Source organism: Microtus oregoni, unplaced genomic scaffold (genome assembly GCF_018167655.1).
Source record: "Microtus oregoni isolate MIOR12 unplaced genomic scaffold, Mior012 000035F_ref0000213, whole genome shotgun sequence".
Lineage (NCBI taxonomy): Eukaryota > Metazoa > Chordata > Mammalia > Rodentia > Cricetidae > Microtus > Microtus oregoni.
This window is the reverse complement of record NW_024543094.1, coordinates 26,459,699-26,482,105: the sequence shown is the minus strand read 5'-3', so window position 1 is coordinate 26,482,105 and position 22,407 is coordinate 26,459,699. Positions and strand designations below refer to the sequence as shown.

Below are 22,407 nucleotides of genomic sequence, written 5' to 3'. Positions count from 1 at the left end.
ATGCTAATGACCCCATTATTTCTACACCTCTTTGAACAATAATCACCCATTCACTTAAAAGCATCCTACCTTACAGAATAACCCAGATCAGACGAAGAAATACATGTAGGGTAGGGTGTGAGGAAAAGTGAAGGTAGTCTTTTAAATAGCTGAGCCCACGGTCTTCAGGGTAAAGCCCCAAGACTGGATCTCTAAGCCTCAGTCATAGAGGAGCTCCATTTGTTAGCGCTGGCAGACACCATTTGCTATTCGTATGTCTACTCTCTTACACGTTGTCTCCACCAGCCTTCGCGAGGTGTCCACTGCATGCAAGTGCTTCACATGAGCAGAGATTAGGTTTTAATTTACTTAAAAAGTGCTGGTCTTTGGGTCAAAAGCAGTGTATTACTGCTTCTGGTGTTGGAGCCATGTTGACAGGCTCAGAATTCACCCTTGGTATCCGGACGCTTACATTACAGTGTCCTGCCTTGTCCATTTCCACCCCTCCACCAACACACATACCCTAGCCACACCAACACACACACCCAAGCCACACCGACACACACAGCCAAGCCACACCAACACACACAGCCAAGCCACACCAACACACACAGCCAAGCCACACCAAAAGACACACCCTAGCCACACTGACACACACACCCTAGCCACACTGACACACACACACCCAAGCCACACCTACAAACATACCCTAGCCACACTGATACACACACCCTAGCCACACCTACACACATACCCTAACCACCACACCAACACACACACCCTAGCCACCTGGACACACATACCCAAGCCACACCTACACACATACCCTAGCCACACTGACACACACACACCCAAGCCACACCTACACACATACCCTAGCCACACCTACACACATACCCTAACCACACCTACACACACCCTAGCCACACTGACACACACCCTAGCCACACCTACACACATACCCTAACCACCACACCAACACACATACCCTAGCCACCTGGACACACACACCCTAGCCACACCTACACACACACCCTAGCCACACCTACACACATACCCTAGCCACACCTACACACACACCCTAGCCACACTGACACACACACCCTAGCCACACCTACACACACACCCTAGCCACACTGACACACACACCCTAGCCACACCTACACACATACCCTAACCACCACACCAACACACATACCCTAGCCACCTGGACACACATACCCTAGCCACACTGACACATCTGTGCTGGTTCCGTGCTCTTCTCCATGATTCATGTATTCATTTTCTTGTCCTCTGCACCCTCTGCTTTCTTCAGTCTCCAGTGTCCAGCTTTTGTCTTCCTGGCAGTGTTGGCCTCATACTGTACCAAACCCAGAGTCAGGCACACTCTTCCAGGGACCTGGGGATTCATTTGTAAATGAGGAAGGATGGAATCTTCTCACAGGCAAGATTTCTTTTCAAAATGCCAATGTTTGATTTACAATGGAGAAAAAGAATCAGACTTTAATACACACCGTTTCTGTTATCTCCCAGCCCCCAACCAAGTCACGTTGCTCATTTTATTCACAGTTCCCAGAGCTTAGCTCCCTGGTCTATCTTAGTCTATATCACAGAAATGATTGCATGGGCCAGAGAGTTTGACTTTCTGCAAATGATTTACATATTAAAATTGTATGAGACTATATTGTTTTAAATTGGTTGTAAGTTAGAATAGTCTTTTAAATATTGTATAAAGAGAATAGAAATTTTCTGGACATAGAAGGTGACTGGATTCTATTAAAATATTGAAGAAGAAATTTTATATTAGATATTTTGCCAAAGTTCAGTGCTAGCTATTTTCATCAGCATCTCTAAATGCCCTGGTCTATATCAGAATTTTTAAATTTTAATGTGTCGTCTGTAGAGCAGAATAAGCAATTTAAAAACCTGTTCAGATCATAAATTAAGTGTTTAGAGAAACACTTTGCTGTGGAAAATGGAGCTTTCAATTTCCTTTTTACATAAATTTAAAAATATATATTGTGTTATTCTATATAACTTCCGCTAGGAGGCAACAGAGACTATTCAATACAGGAAACAAGCCCTGCATTAGAAATTTCACTTGCAGATTAGAGTTCCAAGGATTTGGTTTTCCATTATTCCAAGTATAATTTCCTAGATTTCATTAGTTTTGGATTTTGATTCCATAATAGATTGTGTTCTGCCTTAATACATTGAAATTACATTTATTTTATAAGTAGATATTATAAAAGAATATCTAAACAAAGTGCAAAGCTTCTTAATATATCATTCAGGTTAGACTTTGCCATTTGCTTGAATTAGCTTTTATTTAGTTTTAACTTAAAATTCATAGAGGAATCCAAATTTAGTTGTTCTCTTCAGTCAAGATGTAATGTGTGGACATTGTCAAGACTTCCCTTTGGTGCTTTCCAAATGTATTTCATTCTGGTTAGAGCTCAGTGATACCTATCTTCGCTCCCTCAGTGCTGGAAGCCAGACTCCCTCTGGAACTTTGTCTCTGTGGGGCAGCAGCTCTATGGCGGGTCACAAGCATCTCCCTTCTCTCTGTTCCTGATGCTATGTGTTCTTCCCTTTGACACTTCTGTCCCCACAGCATCTCCTAAGGTTCTCTGGCCACTTCTCGTAAGCTGCCCTTCAAAAGCTGCATCTACTTCCCTTCATTCTACACAGAATAACATTTTTCCTGGAACCCATGACAACTGATTTTACCTTTGTAGGTCTCTGTAGCCTTGCATCTCTGAGACTACTGTTGGCTTGTAGAAGTCTTTTCCAAGTAGGACTAATTACTAAGCGTCTGGTCTCTAGTGCTAGAAGTCAAGAAGCAATCTCGTTTCCCTGTCGTAGGTCTAGAGTAAAATATCATTCCTACTCATTCTGGTCTATTCCAAATTTACCTTCTCATATATGTCTAAATAGTAGATGTCCAATTTCTTCAACTCAAAAAATAATCAATGAATTGTACTCACATCCTTCAGGTCCTCTTCTCGATGCTCCCATTCTTTCCTTGAAATTCTGAAATTAGTTCAATTATTACTCAGCTCCTCGTTCTCCTCATCGCCTCTATTCTTGCTCATGGCTAAGTCTTTTTCTGCATCCGTGCTTCTAGTTTCCAGCTTCCTTTCCTTTCTTTTTGTTTGTATCTCCTTATGGATGCAACTAAACACTCTATATGTCCTAGGATAAGAAGCAGTGTCTATATTTCACCCCACGTTGCCCGCTCATGAACCATGGGACCCCATCATTAGCTTTTCATTACCACTCCGTGATTCTCCTCATCATGTTTACAATTAATCCCTGGCTATTTCACGTGCTCTTTTCATGGCCTCCTACAGTGAGGCCATCTGGTATTGCCCATATATCTTAGCTCTAGAACTCCCTCCATGCTGGCTGCTGTAGACACAGGCTCTGTAATAGCACTGCCCCTCCTTCCCGCTGGCTTCTACGTTCTTTGCTTTACTAAAAATTGCTGTGAGACACCCTCACTCCATAGCCCAGGGTTTCCTGGAACTCACGGTAGTCCTCCTGCCTCAGCCTCCCAAGAGCTACCACAACCAAGTTATATTCCCAAGTCTTAATTTTACTCTCCAGTCTCTTTTATTCTGAACTAACTTTCATATTTGTTTTGCAGTGGGAATATAAAAAGGATTTTGAAGAGAACAAAGGGATGTATCACTTTGATGCCGAGGCCACGGAGCACCTGCATCATAAGGGCAATGCCACCCTCCAGAGTCAGGTGAGCCCCCGAGTGCTGCTACCCTCAGACCTACACTGCCATGGGGCTGCCTGCTGCTCAGTGCCATGCTCTTGGAAGGGTGGAGCCCAAGAACATTAATTTTGCTTCAGGAAAAAAATTTCTTAGACTTCTATCTTTTGGGTCAGGGAGCTGGAACCATGTTTCAACTTAAAGTGGCTTCATAAAAATATGTTCTTCATATAATTAAAAAGTTTTAATCTAGGAACTAATTAAACTGTGATCAAATCTCATGATGATTTAAAATTTTACAGTGTGCTGATTTGACATTTTTGAGCTACAAAATTGATTTTCTGGGTATAAGGTTTATTATAATTTCTCCATTTAATTATAAGTGTTATTGAAAAGGGAAAACATCCTTACTAATGTATTTTAAATTAATGTTTCTTCTAACTCTGAAACCCTATGTAGTCTGTTAAAAAAAACCTTAAAACTTTCTTTTTTCCTAGCACACTCTAAGTTCAGGATCTGTTTTTAAGTTATTATTATAAGTTTAAATAGTCGCTAAAGATGCCATTTCTAGCATCTGGTAAGACAAACATTTCCATTACTTTTAAATGTATTCTGTGGAACATAAATTCCACAAGGAAAGTAAGTTACTCTCCTTATGGGCTTCCCTTCCTCTCACTGTGATGAGGCAGTTCAAGAGAGTTCACAGGTTACAGCCCATCATTGTTGGGGCGCCAAGGTGGTGGGGATTTGGAGCAGCTGGTTACACAGCTACATCCACAGGAGTAAAACATGCATTCTTGTGCTCAGCTCACTTTCTCCTTTCTCACACAGCCTAGGACAAAATCACCTACTTTTAGGTTGTCTCTTCCCACATCAATGAACATAAATTAAACAATTCCTTGCAGGCAGGTCCACAGGCCAACCTGCCAACCTGACCTAGGGATTCTCTCATCGATATTCTAGAGTGTGTCCAGTTGATACTTCAACACCCCCTCCCCAAAGTTTGGAAGCAATGATGGCTTACATAGACTTTTAGCTTTTTTTTTTTGAAATAGATATGGCAGGTTGGGGATATAGCTCAGCATTAAGAGTGCTTGCTATACAAATATTAAGGATCTGAGCTCATCCCTAGATCACTAGAACCCAGGTCAAAAGCTGGAAGTAGTTACAACTACCTGCCCCTGTAGTTGTAACATTGTGGTGTGGGGGCAAAGAAGACAGAAGGATTTCTGGGGATTTCTAATTCCACATCCAGGTCTGTCTGTTTCAAGGAAGTAAGAGAGAGGATGATGGGGCACGACACCCTACATCCTCTTCTGGCCTCTGGGGCACAGTCACAGGTACACACACTTGCACACACAAACGTGTGCACACCACACACATACACCACAGACACAAACACATATGCGTGCATACACAAAGAAAATAGAAAAACAAAAACCTAAAGCTACAGAAAATTCCTTCCTTTTGTAAATAGAATGGAGATAAAACTAATTTTAATTAAAACAAATAATTCACAATATAATATTAAATAATGGATAGTGAAAAACAAGTAAACCACATGTGTTTTATTAATATCTATGGGAAAACTTGGAGTTCCCAGGATCATTTTTGAAAGAAAGATTATCATATCCATTTTTAAAACTTATTCATGATGTTTTGATAGACATGGAGACTATCACTGAGGTCTCTCTCCCCACTCCTCCTTCATTCTTCTCTGCTCTACATATGTATGGTGTGAGTACTGACATAAATAAACCCATGTATTTATTAAATACTTTTGTATTCTGCCTATCTGACAAAATATTTTATTTGTTCTCTATATAACACATTTAGAGTCCCATGACACTAAATACCTTCTAGTTGGGCTAAAATAATTTTTTTCTTAAGAATTTTTATATATAACCTCTTCCCTTCTCTTGTATGTCACTAACTGGAACTCCTCCATCACCCTAAACTGCCGGAATAACTTGATATCACAAAATAAGATGGTTAGTTTTGGGTGTATTTATTGTGCTTTGCTTTATACTTGGGCTTTTGGTTGTTGTTATCATTGTTATTATTGTTGTGATTTAAACCCAAGACCTTGCCCTTGCTAAGAATGTGCTCTGCCACTGAACTATGTATAGCCGTTATTTTTATATGCTTTTAATGTTTTTCTTTCATGCAGGTAAAATACAGAGAAGAATATGAGAAAAATAAAGGGAAGTCCATGCTTGAGTTTGTTGAGACACCATCTTATCAGGTTTCAAAGGAGGCTCAGAAGATGCAGAGTGAGGTAGGGGACTGGGCTTGTTGCCAAAAACTCAAGGGTACTTGAAATTTTCTCATTTGAAAAGAATTAGCTGGTGATGGGTGGAGTGTACAGACAAGAGCACTACTCTGTGGGGAAGGCTTGGAAACTGTGTTCTAGACCCCACATGCTCTTCAGGGAAGGCTATAGGACTCCTGGTCTAGACCCAGCCCAGCTCAGCATGGCAGGTTCAAGGATTCCTGCTCTAGACCCAGCTCAGCTCTGTAGAGGAGGTTCAAGGACCTCTGTTCTCGACTCAGCCCAGCTCTACATGGGAGGTTCAAGGACCTCTGTTCTCGACTCAGCCCAGCTCTGCAGGGGAGATTCAAAGACCCCTGTTGTAGACCCAACACAGCTCTGCAGGGAGGCCTAAGGATCCCATATTAGACTCAGTACAGCTCTGCAGGACAGGACCTGTGTTCTAGATATAGCCTCTCACTGCTAGAGGTCACTGAATTTGTCTGCTCCTTAGTTTACTGATCAACAACTATAGCTAAATCAGACAAACTCCTCTTTGCTCTCACAACCCGTGGAAAAGCACTTACAACTTTTTCAGATTGGTCATGACTATAAATCAACACTTTCAAACGGTATTGATGTAAAACTGAGTATCTAAAATGAATTGAAAAATGAAGAGTTGGTTGCTTTTCTTTCCCTCCCCCTACAATGGTAAAAGAACCAACAATTAAATAATTGAATCCTTATTTTGTGCCCTGCCGCCTTGCTAAGAGCCTCACCTACATCAGCTCATTTAGTCCTTAAGCAAATGGCTTGAGGAGAATGCAATCTAGGCGTTTGTAATGTGCTGAAGTAAACTATCTCAAATAATGTCACACATCAGGTAAATGTCACCAGTGTTTTAGTACCTGGTCACAATCTTGATACTTTCTTCCTCTGTCAATTTATTTAACTGACCCCCCTACCCAGGAAATACATGAATGTGTTTTGTTTACTTTGCTTCTAAGAGAGGATAACGCTGCTATAGGCAGATACTCTTTAGTGTTGTGTGAATTTATTCAGCAAATAGCTTTTGAAGTACTGGCTCATTAGGGCATGGGTACTTCAAAAGCCAAAAGAGTAAAACAACATACAACACCCCAGATTATATTTTCTCTGACCAGTTGATCCCTTCATTTTCTTTCCACATAGGGCACCAGGCACAGTTTTGTCTGCAGTCAGTATCTACCCTCTGTGGTTACCAATGGGATATTACTTTTGAGAGACAGAGGCAATGACAAGTACTGTCAGACAGTTGCAACTTAGTATTATGTTTTCGTTTGCCATCTGCTTTGAGACACTATAATCCATCCTTTTGGGAAAAAAGCCCTTTAGACAATAAGACTGGACACACTTGGTTTAATTTCTTCTTAAGTCAAAGAGGAGAGGGACATTATTTATTCTTTTTTGTCATATCTTCTTAAGTTTGTTATTGAATTTGATAAAGAACTGTCAGTACCTGTGGTGACTAAGTGAGCTGTCTCCTTTAGGTGACTTGGCAGAGCTGGTAAATTTGGTCCAATCTTAGAAGTCCACAAAAGCTCACCTTAAAGAGGACAGACTATACTGGAACCTCATTTCTCCATTTAGACAACTGTATAGGAAGCATTTCTGGACAGCCTTTCTGCTGTATGATTATCTGCCATTGCAGTGCTCCCTTTTACGTGAGGTAGAAATGGAATTTAATGGCTCTCCCATTTTGTGGGAAGTACATGGCCACTGTTACAGGTCTATAGCCCAGGGAGAGATTTTGACTTTCACGGTTCTCAGGAAGTTTAACAGTGTGTAAAACTCACAATTACCCCGTGGTCCCTGACATCATCCCCATTGCTCCTCCATGGACCCTCACAGACACCCCACGGCCCCCTGACAGCCTCTTCATACCTCCTAAGCCGGCCAGCTCCTGCCACTCTCTCCTGGCATCCTCAACCAGAGACAGGGACCCAGGCTGAAAATCCTTTATCATGCTGTTTCTTGGGATTATCTTAATTTTCTTGTATCCTGACTACTTAACTTTCCTCTCACCAATAGACCTACCTCATCATTTATGGTTAATATATTTCGAGGCCTCGTTTCTAAATTAGAAACAGTAGTAATTTGGAGAGTTGGGACTTTAGCACCTCATTCTCATGATAGCCTCTCTCCCTTTCTTCACCCTATTTGCTCTTTCCCTCCGAATAATGAGACAGGTTGTCCCTTTAATTATAGTCACCGATGATTAGATTCCCGTTTTTTAATTTCCCTTCCGATTTTTTTCAGTCTTGCCTGTTCTCAGCAAGGCTTGATGAGAGTCAAGGCTTCTTCCATTAGGGGAGTTCTTTGGGTCAGATTGATATTCTCAAGGCTAGAGAAATAAATGTCGGAAAATTTTAGATCAAGATGATGTATTAAAATACCCTTGGATATAGAAAGAATAAAAACAGACCTGAAGAGAACCCCTGTATAAGCAAAGACTGCACATTCATTTCCAGGCCACCCAGAATGGAATAATCACACAAAACTGTACTAATTACAACACTGTTTGGCCAATGACTCAGGTATATTTCTAGCTAGCTCTTACATCTTAAATTAACCTATTTCTATTAATCTAGTATCATCATAAGGCTGTGACCTACCATTACGGTTCCAGTATCTCTATTCTTTGGCAGCTACATGGCATCTGCCTGATTCCACCTTCGTTCTCCCTGAATTCATTTAGTTTTCCTGCCAAGCTCTAATCTGCCTTGCCATAGGCCAAAGAGGATTACTAATGGTAATAAAAACATATTCATAGCATACAGAGGGGAATCCCACATCATCCCATCTTAGAGTTGGCTTTTAAAACTAGCCTGGATTGTATTCCTTAAGGTACCTGATTGGAAAAGCCTGATTTCAATAAAAGTCATTCATGTTTTTGTTCTAACCTTTAACTGTGTTTGTCTTGTTTCATCTAGTGCCTAGATATGGGATTAATCTGTGTTTTCCAGAAGAAATCTCTAAATCTGTCCTTGGGAAGTTCTTTGTTTCTGTTTTCACAAATGTGTTTCCCTATAGAGTCTAACAGAGGTTTTTGATTCTTTCGGGCTTGAGCACTGGGCCCCTCCAATCTCAGCCATCCTTTCTCAATGACGTACTGCAGTGATTTTCCTCCAGAAAAGCGCTTTTTGAAGTGAAATAGCTAATATAAATCAATGCAGACACACACTTTGCTTTACTCTATAAAGAATGCTTTATAAAATATATTGGCCTAGAAATGTCAAATGTCAGCTTTTGGGTGTATAGTCAGTCATTCTATCCCAATTAGTTCTACATGAAAAAAAGAAAAATTTCTCATAATTGCTTTTTGTGTATTTATGATTCTTTAAGTCAAAATGATTTTTGTGAAGCTTCTTGATTGACTTACTGAACATCTATGTACTCCAGTTTTTCTCAAGTATTGTCATTATTGATTGAGTGACGACATGTAAGACAAATGCTAAATGAAAGGGCAATGTGTTTCTCTTCATTTCCCTTCTGCTTTGGCGAATACACTTATTTGTGCAAGCACTTTTCTTTGTAACAAATGCATAATGAACCTAGAAATAGCTTCTCATTTTGCATGAATAACAATCTTAGGCACAATTCATCTATTTTATCATCTTTATGATGTATTTTGAATAAAATATTTGGCAAAATTTGGCTCCTGTTTACTGAATATTTCAGATGAATAGATAATTCACCATTTGAAGAGATTATCTTTATAATCTTAAAACATGGGTTATTATTGTCGGAGAGGTTGGTTAGTGGTTAAGAGTGCTTGCTGCTCTTGTGGAAAACTCAGGTTCAGAATCTGACACCCATATGGCATCTTACAAACATCTAACTCCAGTTCCAGTGAATTCAGTGCTCTCTTCTGGCCTCCATGGTGTACACACACACACACACATATATATATGTACACACACACACACACACACACACACATATATCAACCAAAACATTCATACACATAAAATAAAAATATATGAATCTTAAAATATAAAACATGGTTGTCCTTGATTTTCAAGTGTGAAACTCAAATGTTGGAATTTGTAGTCATAATCAAAGATGTCAAAGCAGGCCTGAAAGGCAAGAATTGTTATAGAGTTAGCTCTTCTCCAACAGGAGCACCATAGGCATCTTCCATTCGTTTCTCATGTGAACTCCAGACCTCACACTTGATGAATCAGTGCTCAATCATGGACTCCCAGGATCAAGCCATGAAGCAACAATTCCACCCCTTCCTCATTCATTTGATTCCATTTTAAAATTGGTTCTCCCAGACTCACAAAAGACTGCCTTTGAGAAGGATTATGGGGTCTTGAACATTTATACTTCTGGAGAGTTTCAACTGGCTTCTACACCACCAGATTTTCTTCTAGTGGATTAGCCAGACTTCCTTTGAGTGAAGTCATCAGATGATCCAATCAGAGAGCTTGTCTTATTCTTCCTATAAATGGAGCAATATTAATCACAGATGCTCAGTACCTTCACTGTGCAGGAGAGGCTGCTTGGTGACTGCTCTTCATTGGTAGAATTGTCTTGCAGTAAGCCATGCGGCAGCAACTAAAGAAATAAAAATATGGGTTAATTTAAGTTGTAAGAGCTAGTTAGTAATAAGCCAAAGCCATCGGCCAGGCATTTATAATTAATATTAAGTCTCTGGGTGGTTATTTGGGAGCTGGCTGGTGGGACAGAATTGACCAGTGGTCCTGACAGAAAAACTCTGCCTACATTGTGTAATTGACAAAACTGGAATTTTTGTTCTGTTCTTTTTGACTGCTTAATTTTGTTGAATAGGGTTGTTTTTATTTATTTGCAAGCTTTTTGTAAAAAAGTTTATTAAAAAATAATAAAGATGGTAGAATTATATGAAAAACCACTAGTTTGGTTCTGAGACTGAATGCTTGTTCTCATGGTTTCCTTACACTTACTAGAGTTCCCTATATTGACTATGATGTGGTCTTATTTGACAGAAAGTTTACAAAGAAGATTTTGAAAAGGAGATTAAAGGGAGGTCCTCACTGGATTTAGACAAAACTCCTGCATTTCTACACGTGAAGTACATCACCAACCTGATGAGGGAGGTATGGCCTTGTGCGTTTATATTAGCTGTCACAAAGCAGGAAAAGAAACTCCAGAAGTATCTACTCAGCAGTTCTCTGCCAGCTGCATATCTGGGGTGTGAACGTCTTATCCTGGCCTTCACTGACAGAGCTTTGCATTTTCATAATGCAGGGAAGCATGAGTTAATATGTCTGTTTGCTGATGAAGGAAGAAATTCTCCATATGTTCTGTAAAAACTTGAAAAGTTTTCTGCTTTTGTGTTGTGATTCTAGCTCAGAAGCTTTGTGGGTAGGGAGTTTTATAGCTTCATAGCAGCAGGCTCTTACAAAATAAGATACCAAATGAAGGCTTGATTCTCTCTCACATACAACCATAGAGAATTATATATAATTTTATACTGTATAAGCCATAATATATATATTTTTTTTATTTAGGGAGAGGTGAATATATGCAGTACCCCACTACCACAGATTTTGCAGTTGAGTTTTCCATATTTGGGGAATCCTTGGGGATTAGCACATCTGGTGTGCAAACGCTAAGCCTTGTGCTGGAACTAACTTTTAAGACCAGGCTGGCCTTGAGCTCTCAGAGATCCACTGGCCTCTGCCTCCTGAGTGCTGGGTTTAAAAATATATACTACCATGCCTGGCTGAGAAAATCAAATTTTTGACAACTTGATTCTCATAAATTTAGTATCATTAAACATATTCTACAACCAGCTTTAATTTAAAAAATTGAATTCTAATTTGTAATTATCTGTTCGCGTGTGAATTTGTGTACCTAAACGCAGTGTTGCGGAGGCCAGAAGTGTTCAGGTTGCCTAGAACTGGAGGTGTGAGCCACCCAAACTGGGACTCTAGGTCAGATCCTCGAGGGCAGTACAGGCTCTGATCTGATGAGCCATCCCTTCAGCTTTTTGGGTAGTTTTCTGGTAGCAACACAACCCTTGATAGCAGAAATGAGGTACTCGGGAAAGTCTGTGATTTATTCAAAAATTCTTTCTCTTCTACATGGGGAAAATTACAGAGTTAGCATGTAGAGCAGAAGAATTTATTGCTGTGCTTTGCTTTGATCTTCACAGAACTTTTCTTGAAATCTTAATTAAAGTTTAGCTGAAAGTTGAGATATTAAATTTGTTGACTATTAAAATCCTTAACTTTAATAAATCAAGACATATGTGTATATCAACATTTTAAAAATTAATCCATTTCCTTCCAGTGGCTCAAAGCTAACTAAGAGCTCTTCTCATTTCACTGTGATATTCTCATTTGAATGATTTTATGCTAATGTAATCTAGAGTATAATGCATAAGTAGAATATAGAAAGAAAAGTGAAGTCCCATCTTATTCTAAATTTTTGAATCAAAGAAACGATCCCTCTGAAGGAAATGTCTTAAGGCAGTGGAGTGAATTGAAGCATGATTTCCATTCAGAGGCCTGTCATCATCAACTGTTAGTAAGTAAGTGACAGCTGGCCTTTGCCATTTAAGTGACATCAGAAATTACTGGGATTCCCTAGAGTAGCCATACAACGTCTATGGGATTCTCTTGTCCTGTGTGTTTGTTTGTTTTGTTTTTGTCACTTCTTATTCTTGAAATTTATTTTGAAACTGAGAACAAATACATGGGAGAGTCCTGCTACTGCTCTGCGTTTAAAACCGTCTTCTTTGCACATCAGAGTCGGATCTCACGATTGTTTGCATGCAGGTGACCAAGTGAGCTTAGTCTTTTCCTTTTATTCCTTTCTTCTTTCTTAATGAAGAAAATATGACCCTCATCCTTTCAAAGGAAGCATGCAGAACAATAATGCTATGAGTTGCCTATAATCAAAACAGAGCAAGATTCACTTAATAGCATTTGGACTTAGGATTTTGAATGTCTGAACTGGACAGGTAAAGAGGCGGCAAAACTATTCATTGGATTGGGCAGCTTGAGGCTATTAGAACAAAATATCATAGACTGAGTGGTTTCAAATCAGACAGTTCTTGTTCTAAAAACCAAACCCCAAATCAAGGTGCTGGTGAATTTGCCTCCAGATGGGAGCCCTGTTCTTGCTTGCCACTGGCTGCTTCCCTACTGTTACCACAGCAGAGGTAACAAGGGGTCTCTGTTTTAATTTTCTAAGGAGCCTTTAGTCTCATCATGGGCCCTACCCTGTAACCTCATCAAACCCAGTTAACTTCCAAAGGAGTAAAGGCTACAACACATGGGTTTTAGAAGACTCACAAGTACTTCATTCACAACGGCCAATCTTTTACTTAGTTACACAGAGATATCTAATGGAAAAAGCCATTTGGTTACTTAATACAATTATACATTTCTACGTATAAGTCCTTAATTGTAAATGGATTCTGTGCTCTATACTTTATGGTTTTATATTGCCATTTAGAGTCTCCAAAGTATCACTTTATAGTTTAAAATGTATGTTTTATGTAAGGCCTTTGCTGCTCCAATATTTTGCTTGATTTTTCTCCATTGCCCTTTGGTGTTAATAGAACATTTATTTTATTTCCTTTTATCAAGATGGAAATGGAGACTGAGTTACTCAAAGGCCTCCTAAAGGTCACACGACCAAATTAGTAGCAAGGCTGTGACTTTCATCAAGGTCATTTGACTAAGAGCTACTTCCACGATCACATGCAGGCTTGACAAAGTCCCCTAAAGCCATTGTTTGATCAGAAATCAGGCTAATTTAATGATTTATGAAGGGGGGCATGTGACATGACAGGAACTTTAGAATTAACTGGAATCTGACCTCTGATTATCAAAGGGAGTTATAATTTTTATTGAGCAAAATAGTCATAAAATCAAACCTTGTTTGATGGACTAAGATCTTGTTTTATAATGGAAGTAAATAAGAAAATAAGCAGTTTTTCAGTAGGGAATAATTTACAAAGAAGGGTCTGCAAAGCTGCCATCTCTACCTAAAATATAGTGTCAAGGGCTGGGATATAGCTCAGCTGGCGGGGTGCTTGCCCTCCCAGCACACACAAACCAGCTGTGACAGTGCATACCTAGAACCCCAGCACTCTGGAGGGAGGGGGAGAGAGATTAGAACTTCAAGGTAGTATTTTTCTCTGTAGAGATTTCTAGGCCGGCCTGAGCTTTATGAGACTCTATCTAAAAAATAAAAAAAAAATGTGATATTAAGACAGATCTTTTAAAAACAAATCTTTCAATAAAATACAAACTTAAAAATACCTCTGGCTACAGCAACCTCTGGCTTTGTAATTCTTTTCCATTCAGTTCTTTTAGAAATTCACATTAAATAGATATTTCCAAAATTACTTCAAACGATAGAAGCATATATATTCTTAAGATTTTCTCCAACACTTGAAGAGAAGATATCTTTTTAAAGAAGTTCAGTATGATGCCAAAGGATATTGGGAGAAAGGATGAAACACGGGCAAAAGTGGATGCCACTTTGAGTTTGATAGAGGAGAAAATTAAATGTCAATGGGAAAAGGCAGGAATGTTCAGCATCTAATTTTCTTCCTTCCTAGCAATATTTTCTCCTCTCTGTGGTCTCGAGAAGACACATACCCTGGCGTATGAGTTAAAGTAGCTGCTGACATATCTTCAAATGAAATATTCTATTCTTGTCTTACAGAAAGAATATAAAAAAGATTTGGAAAATGAAATAAAAGGGAAAGGAATGGAACTTAGTTCAGAAGTTTTTGATATTCAGAGAGCAAAGAGAGCGTCTGAAATGGTCAGCGAGGTGAGTGGCTTCTGTTAGCTGGTCAGAATGAGAGCGTTTTTTTTTTTTTTTAGCATCTTTCCTCACCGTTGTAGCTTTCTCAGAGGTCCCATAGGACACAACACGCATGTGTAGATGATAGTGAACAGCCATGTCATAGGCTTTTCCCAGGAAGCAGATCAAAGGTAACTTCTTCCTCACCATCTTTCTATATGCTGTGGGGCGGAAAGTGGTCAATTTAGAGAAATCTGCGTCATATGCAAGATACTCCTGTGAGATTTGGCTTGCTTTTGGAAGGGAAGTAAAAGGTTCCCCCGGAGGCGGGTGTGGTCTTCTGTCCTGGAAGCAGCTACAATTGAGCGGCTTGTGCTGTTTTTCTCTTTAAGCAACACACGTTTCTAGTCTTCAGCCGGTCGCTAAATAGTTAAAGCTCTGTATGGAGTGAAAGTAGTTGTTTCTCATGAAATATGAACTTTATAAGAGAAGTGAAGTGTCCGAGATGTAGTTTCCGTCTCCTAGTCCTTGTATTGTCATGGCTTTGCTATAACATCGTGGCTTTGATGAGACCCTTTCTGGTTAAAAAGCTTCACATGCACCCAGGAACCTTCCTCCAGGCACCCGGCACACACATGACCTCTGGCACCTGGTGAGAGACCTGGCTGTCTCTACTTTGGTCCCACCTCCACCCACTCTAACCTAAGAACCCTGCTATAGGGTACCTGACTGTATTGGCTGCCAACACCTGGTAAGAAACCCAGTCTCTTCTGCTTCAGGACTGTCCACTCTGGTTCAAATCTCCAATGAAAAGACACAGACGAGCCCAAAGAATTAGAAAATAGTGTCTACCTTTTTGTTGCCTACAAGAAATAAACCTCTCTTTCTTGACTAGAGTGAAAGATGAAAAAAAAAAATCCAAGCAAATGGGACCAGGAAACAAGGAGACCTAGCTGTTCTGAACTAACACAGATGACCTCAAACCCAAGCTAATCCGAGGAGACAAAGGTCACTTCATTCTGCTCCACCAAGAGGACATTATAATTCTACACACATGGTCCACCAATGTTGGCTGCTCCCAATTTCATAAAGCAAACACTGCTGGGCATTAAGTCACAGATTAACCCTGACACAGTTACAGTAGTGGCTTCAATATGTATTTTCCCCAATGGACAGAATATAATCAGAGAAACACTGGCTCTAAACGGCATCATAGGTCAAATGACCCTGATAGATATTCACAGAACATTCTTCCCACACATTCCAGAAGGCACAGCTTTTGGCAGCATGCTACAGAAGTTTCTCTAAAATGGATAATATAGTAATACACAAAAAACTCAACAAATTTAGGAATAGTGAAGTAGCTTCATGTATTCAATCTGACTGCAGTCAAGTAAAGTTTGGTTAGCAAATAACAAAAATAACAAAAAATAAATAACAAGAGAAACACCAGAGGATATGCAAACTGATGGAGATCAAGCGACTCAGTTGTCAAGTATTTGACCTTTTGAGGAAATTAAGGAAGAAACAGAAAATGTCTGGGAATTAAATAAAAATGAAAACTTAGCTTACTAAAATCTCTGGGATAAAATTAAAAAAGTTTTAAAAGGAAATGCGTTGCTCTGAGTGCTTACATTAACAATGAGATGAACTTCAAACAGATAATTTAATAATGCACTCAAAAGGTTTGGGGAAACAAGAACAAGCCAAACTGAAGCAGTAGATAGGAAAACTAATTGAAACCAGGGCAGAAATGAAAGAACTAGAGACAAATATGCCAACAGCACACTGTGAGGAAGCAATAACATGAAGGTTGGTTCTTGGAAAAGATAAATGAGATTGACAAAACTTAGTCAAATTAGCTAAAAAATAAAGAGAATATCCAAATTGATAAAATTAGAACTGACAGGGAGACATCGCAACAAACTGAACATAGGTACTCATGAATAATATTCACCATGACCAAGTTTGCTTTGTCTCAAAGATTCAGGGATAGATTAACATATGCAAATTAATAAATGTAATAAAACTTGTAAATTGACTTAAAGACGAAATATATGATCATCTTAGTAGATAGAGAAAATTCTTTTGACAAAGTATAACATCCTTTCATAATAAAAGTCCTAGACACAACAGGATTGGAGAGAACAAATCTCAACATAATAAAGGCTGCTATATCTGTCAAATCCATTGCACTTCTGCTAAATGGAGAAAACCTCAAAGCAACTTCATTAAAATCAGGAACAAGACAGAGATGGACATTATCTCCTCTCCAGTAAATGCAGTGCTAGAAGTGTGGCTAGAACAATAAAACAACAGCAGGAAATAAAAGTGATACATATAGGTAAAGAAGTCAAAGCATGCCTGTTTGCATTCCTCACAGAAATTGATCAAAACAGTTGAAATTCTTATGGAAACAGGGCAGAATGCTAGTAGCCTGAGCAATCTTCTTTAGCTGTGATAATATGTTCAGTCTACATTGAGGGGTCAGTCTTGTTATTGCCTGTCAATTATATCTGGAGAGTTTACTTTATACTTAAAACGGTAGGGTCCAGTTGACAATTGAGAATTGAGTGCTGATATGGTAGTGTGAATAACAACAAGCCATGATGCTTTAGAACAAGAAAAAAAAAATAAAGGACTGGACTGGCCATATAGAAACAGAGACTAGAGAAAGCCATCTTTCTATTCCTAAGTCCCACTAATGATGGGCTCTGTGTTTGCTGCCTCATTTTCCTCACTGTGGATCTCCCATGGAGCAAGCTCACCCCGTTTCACAGACAAGAAGAACCAGTAGGAATCATCTGTAATGTCACATAGCTTGGCTGTTGAATGCCCAAGTCTCATTATCAATCTTCTTCCTATAGTGTGAACCCATCTGTATCTCAGGCTCCAAGACAGCTCTTCATGAAAATTCTCATTCAACAATTGCCCCTTTAACAGTATAAAAACATCTCCAGTCAGAATAGTGGTTCTAATTATGTATACTCTCAAAATTACTTAGTTCTGGGGGATCATACATAGTAATAAACATTCCGTTCTCTTGGACTTTGGTTATTTACCTTTTTTCCCTTTATTCTTAAAGTGTGTATATATGTGTGTGTAACATTCTTGTATGTGTGTTTGCACATATATATGGTATGTGTCCAAAGGCTGAGTGCCTTTGTGGTTCTCTATACTGAAGGTTTCTGCTGAACCTAGAGCTTACTGATGTATCTAGTCTAGTCTATGTGGCTTCTGGGGGATCTAAACTCTAATCCTAATGCTTATATAGCAAGTGCTTTATCCACTGAGTCATCTCACAGCCCTCTCTTGGTCATTGAAAAAAATGTTTAGTATTTTTTTTAATCATTGACTACAAATATATGTTGTCCACAGTGTGGCTAAATTGTATTCAATGTTGCTTTTATAGAAAGAATACAAGAAGGACCTGGAGTCAGAAATTAAAGGGAAGGGAATGCAAATTGACAGTGATACCCTTGAAATACAACGTGCCAAAAAAGCTGCCAAGATAGCCAGTGAGGTGAGTGGAGGATCACGCAGACCTTGGAACTCCTATTGTACGCGGCAAGTCATATCAGCACCTGGATTTGTGCATGCAGTCTCTCAGAGCTTTGTGCACTGGTTTGACAGTTTGGAATGGACACCATTTCAAATAATGATGTTTATTTGAAAACTCAGAGTTTCCACTTCACTCACAGACTTTAAGAACATCAAAGAAAGCCTGGAAAGAGACATTTTAATAGAGTATACACAGAGATACATGCATGCATGGACACACACCCTGACACATGTCATTCCTGTGTTACAATACTTTTCGTGTTAGTCTAGGCTACGATAAATACTGTTGTAGTCCATTTTCTGTAGTTTAGCTTATATTTTGCTTGGCATATTTGTGTTTCCAGTGTTTTGATAAAATCATAGAAACCACATGTTGAGATTTTAATGTGAGTACAATCTTTGTTTCCATGTATTTAGAAGACATCCTTTGTCACTTTATATCTGCGCTTGAGATTTCTAAAGTCAGCTTTTGGGTTATGACATGATATATTTTGAATGACCATGCACATTCATTCCGTGCCACTCTCTCTTCATGCAATGCTTATGAAGATGTGGGCATAACGAACCTGTAGGGGTCAGACCATATGTACATTTTCTAGGGAGTTACCTGGGATTGTGTTCCATGCTTCCTGAATCTCCCCAGTAATTCTGAAAGTACGAGCAAGTCACTGGAGTTTGATAGTGTTTCGGATAAGGCAGTTTTTTTTTCTTGGTCTAGGAGATGTTTCTTTTTTTATTGATATTTATTGAGCTCTACATTTTTTTCTGCTCCCCTCCCTGCCTCTCCCCTCCCCCCTTCAATCCTCCCCCAAGGTCCTCATGCTCCCAATTCACTCAGGAGATCTTGTCTTTTTCTACTTTCTACTTCTCATGTAGATTAGATCTATGTAGGTCTCTCTTAGTGTCCACATTGTTGTCTAAGTTCTCTGGGATTGCTATTCTATCTTGATTACTCTTAACTCTTACACATGAGTATGCAGATACACATTCACACACATGTATGAATACAAGTGAAAAAGGCTGCGGCAGAATTCAAAGTTCAAGAGCTCTTAGAAGTGGGCTAAGGAGGAGTCTGTGTGGATGAAAATGTAGATAAAAATGAACCCTATTGGCGTGGAGAACGATCTGCTGGTGCAGCTACTGCTGGGGTTGAAACCTGAGAGTGAACCTGCAGAAACCCGAGGTGTGAAGGCAAAACAGGGTCCCGAGTGGAAATGGGTCAGGAGCAGGGAACAGATGGGGTTCAGGGAACAGATCTGGCCAGGCACAGGTCCAGATGGGGTGAACAGGGAGATGAGTACCTGTGTCAAACAGTGGGGGACTGGGCCAGGTCATGGAGTCCTTGCTCCTTGCTCATTGACACACCAGGTATGAAATTAGAGGCTTGTTGGGGCCACTCCAGCACAGAGTTAGGTATCCATTGCTTATGAGGCCCAGGTGTGAGCACTGCATTTTTTCTCAACCTGGTGTGCCCCATAAATTCTTGAGTTTCCCTGGTATGATTTTAGCACACACATGTGCCTCCAACTTAAATCATTCCTATTAAACTTGTAGGCTGGCTCCCTTCCTCGTCCCAGAAATGAGCCACTAATTAGTGTGTGCCCGATAAGTGATGTCTGATAGATGGTGTGTTTTGGGGTCCACCAAGGGGCCACAGTCAAAACGTAGTCAGACGCTTCTTCTATAATGGAATGTGAGGCCAAAACAGGGCCCCCAAAGCCAGTATTATACAATATGGAGTAGCATGGAATAGGGCATAGTGTGATTTCAACAGTTGTAGTGAATTCTTAGACCAGATTCTGTCTCAGTTCCTCCTCTCTTCATGTATGCCTTTAAAATCACAACAGCCATACTTTTATGAGTTTTCCTTATTCTGATGTAGAGGCTGCATCCAGCATTAGCTCAATTTAGCATATTAGAGTGTATTGCAACAGGGTGGGGATTCAAGGCTAGAAAAAGGAGCTTTCATAATAATAATTCCCATTATTATCATTGGAATGGCTGCTCTAGCCAGCTGAAAGCATTCTTCTGGAGCAAGGACTATGGAATAAGGATAAGCTATAAGTTTCACCATCTGCCTAGTAGCAGGCTTTTGAGACATATAAACCCATTTTTTTCCCAGTAGGTCGGGATTTTTAAACACTCATTTTTGTACACTAGTTGAGATTTTTTGCTTTTTTTTGTATGTGCTAGGATAATAGCGTGTAATAGCATGAATTTAGTTGGTGACAACTGAGGAGAAAATAGACGTAGGGGAGCCAGCTGTGCTCCACATGGGCCACGGAGAATTTTGGAGATGCTGAGATGCTGCTATTGTTGTACTCTAAGTGGCTCATCTGCATATAGTCTTAGTTACTTAAGTTTCATGTTGTCAAATTGACAGGCTCTTGAAGCCTTTGCAATGGAAGTCTGGGATTTTGTGACTGACTTTTAATATCCAAAGTGGAGTTTTAAAGTAGTGTCCATGTGTTACAATGTTGGGTCAGTGTCCTCCAGTAGTCAAACTTGTACCATGTCTGTAGGCTTTCTATAGCCCATGAGACGTTAACAAACTGGGGCTCTTGGTACACTTATGTGTTTGGGACGAAGGTGTTATCATTTGCTGTTTTAAACATTCCAAATTTAGAGGTGTTTTGTTCAGACAATGATGAAGTTGCCTAGTGACACCTTTTTCAGAAAGGCTTTAGATTGCTTAAGGGTAATATGGTTCAGTCTCCTTTCCTGACTCCATGCCCAGACAGGGTGAATCTGTTGTCATTCATATCCAGGAAGAAAAAGCAAAGCTTTTCTGATATGTGCACTTCCTTTACCCTGAAGTGCACATATCCCCGCACTAGCTAGGTAGAACCAAGGACGGGGTAGAATGATTTACGTAAGTCCTTATGGTCCTGAGACTTGGGCCAGTGTTCCATAAACCCAGTGGTATAGGATGGAAGTATGTATTGTAAGTTGCAATAATCCAGAATAGCAACAATTTTATATTGACTTTGATAGTCATCAATATAATTCTGTAGTTAACAATAAATTTTCAAGTTTATCATTGGAATATAAAAGCTTCCTCAATCTAGTTCTGTACTTTTTCTTATTGCAGCTCAGTAGACAAAGCCTCCTGATTTTGTATGAATATGTTATTGCACATCATACTTCTATTATACTTGTTGTATAGAAATGAAGGAAGAAGATCTAACTTAATTCCAAAACATATAGTCCTGATGTCAAAGTGACATTATGTTTTTTCCAACACCACTGTGAAATGATTGCAGAGTACTGTGTGTTTTATTCTCTACAGAAAGACTATAAAAGAGATCTGGAGACAGAAATTAAAGGGAAAGGTATGCAGGTCACCGCAGACACTCTGGATGTTCAGAGAGCTAAGAGGGCATCTGAGATGGCCAGCCAGGTATGGAAGGTGTAAGCACAGACTCTCCCGTGAAGGTCCTTAAGGAGCGGAAATGCCGCTTTTCTGTTAAAACACACAAATAGTGCTATGGCCTTGGAAAGTTAAGCAAATAACTGAGATTATTTTCTGTTCTTGTAGAAGCAATATAGGAAAGACTTAGAGAATGAAATCAAGGGGAAAGGGATGCAGGTGAATATGGACATCCCAGATATGCTTCGAGCCAAGAGGGCGTCTGACATCTACAGCCAGGTTGGTAGAGGATGAAGATGCTTGCAGTAATGTATGCTAATCCTGTCGCTGTGTGCTTCCTGAGTCTTTTTGGTTGGCATTTCTGGAGACATTGCCTTCAAAGTTAGGATGTTTTCTTTTGAGACCCTCCCTACCAAACTTGACTACCATTGCTACTAGAGGCACAGTGGCTACAGATCCAATTGAGTTGCCATTATGAAGTGCCAAAGTCACAGTGAGTCCCCTTTTTTGATGCCAAGAACATTTTGACATTATTTTTAACTCCATTACATACTTGCCTTGAATATTCTTTGTTCATACAACAGAAAAATCATTCTAAAAATCTTTTATTTCCATTTCACAATGAATAATATTTTAAGTAGCCTTCAATTAAATGAAGTAGTGCAAATTATATACTGTTAACTGATAATGTTAGCTAAAATTTTGGAGAAGACTAAGTTTTTTTAG

General features: G+C 39.5%; 1 protein-coding gene across 11 annotated transcripts in view; it reads left to right on the top strand.

Moving 5' to 3' along the window:
• Positions 1-22,407, top strand: part of Nebl (nebulette) — a 347,437-nt gene that overhangs the window by 283,337 nt on the left and 41,693 nt on the right. For 7 of the 11 annotated variants that reach the window (XM_041630586.1, XM_041630590.1, XM_041630589.1 and 4 more), the window contains 7 exons: positions 3,629-3,733; positions 5,874-5,981; positions 10,967-11,077; positions 14,667-14,777; positions 18,163-18,273; positions 21,601-21,711; positions 21,850-21,960. The exons of 2 other annotated variants lie outside the window; for them this stretch is intronic. In XM_041630586.1, the coding sequence (XP_041486520.1) occupies positions 3,629-3,733; positions 5,874-5,981; positions 10,967-11,077; positions 14,667-14,777; positions 18,163-18,273; positions 21,601-21,711; positions 21,850-21,960 (768 nt within the window). The remainder of the gene's footprint in view (positions 1-3,628; positions 3,734-5,873; positions 5,982-10,966; positions 11,078-14,666; positions 14,778-18,162; positions 18,274-21,600; positions 21,712-21,849; positions 21,961-22,407) is intronic. 2 more of the 11 variants (XM_041630591.1, XM_041630595.1) reach the window with 2 other exon arrangements.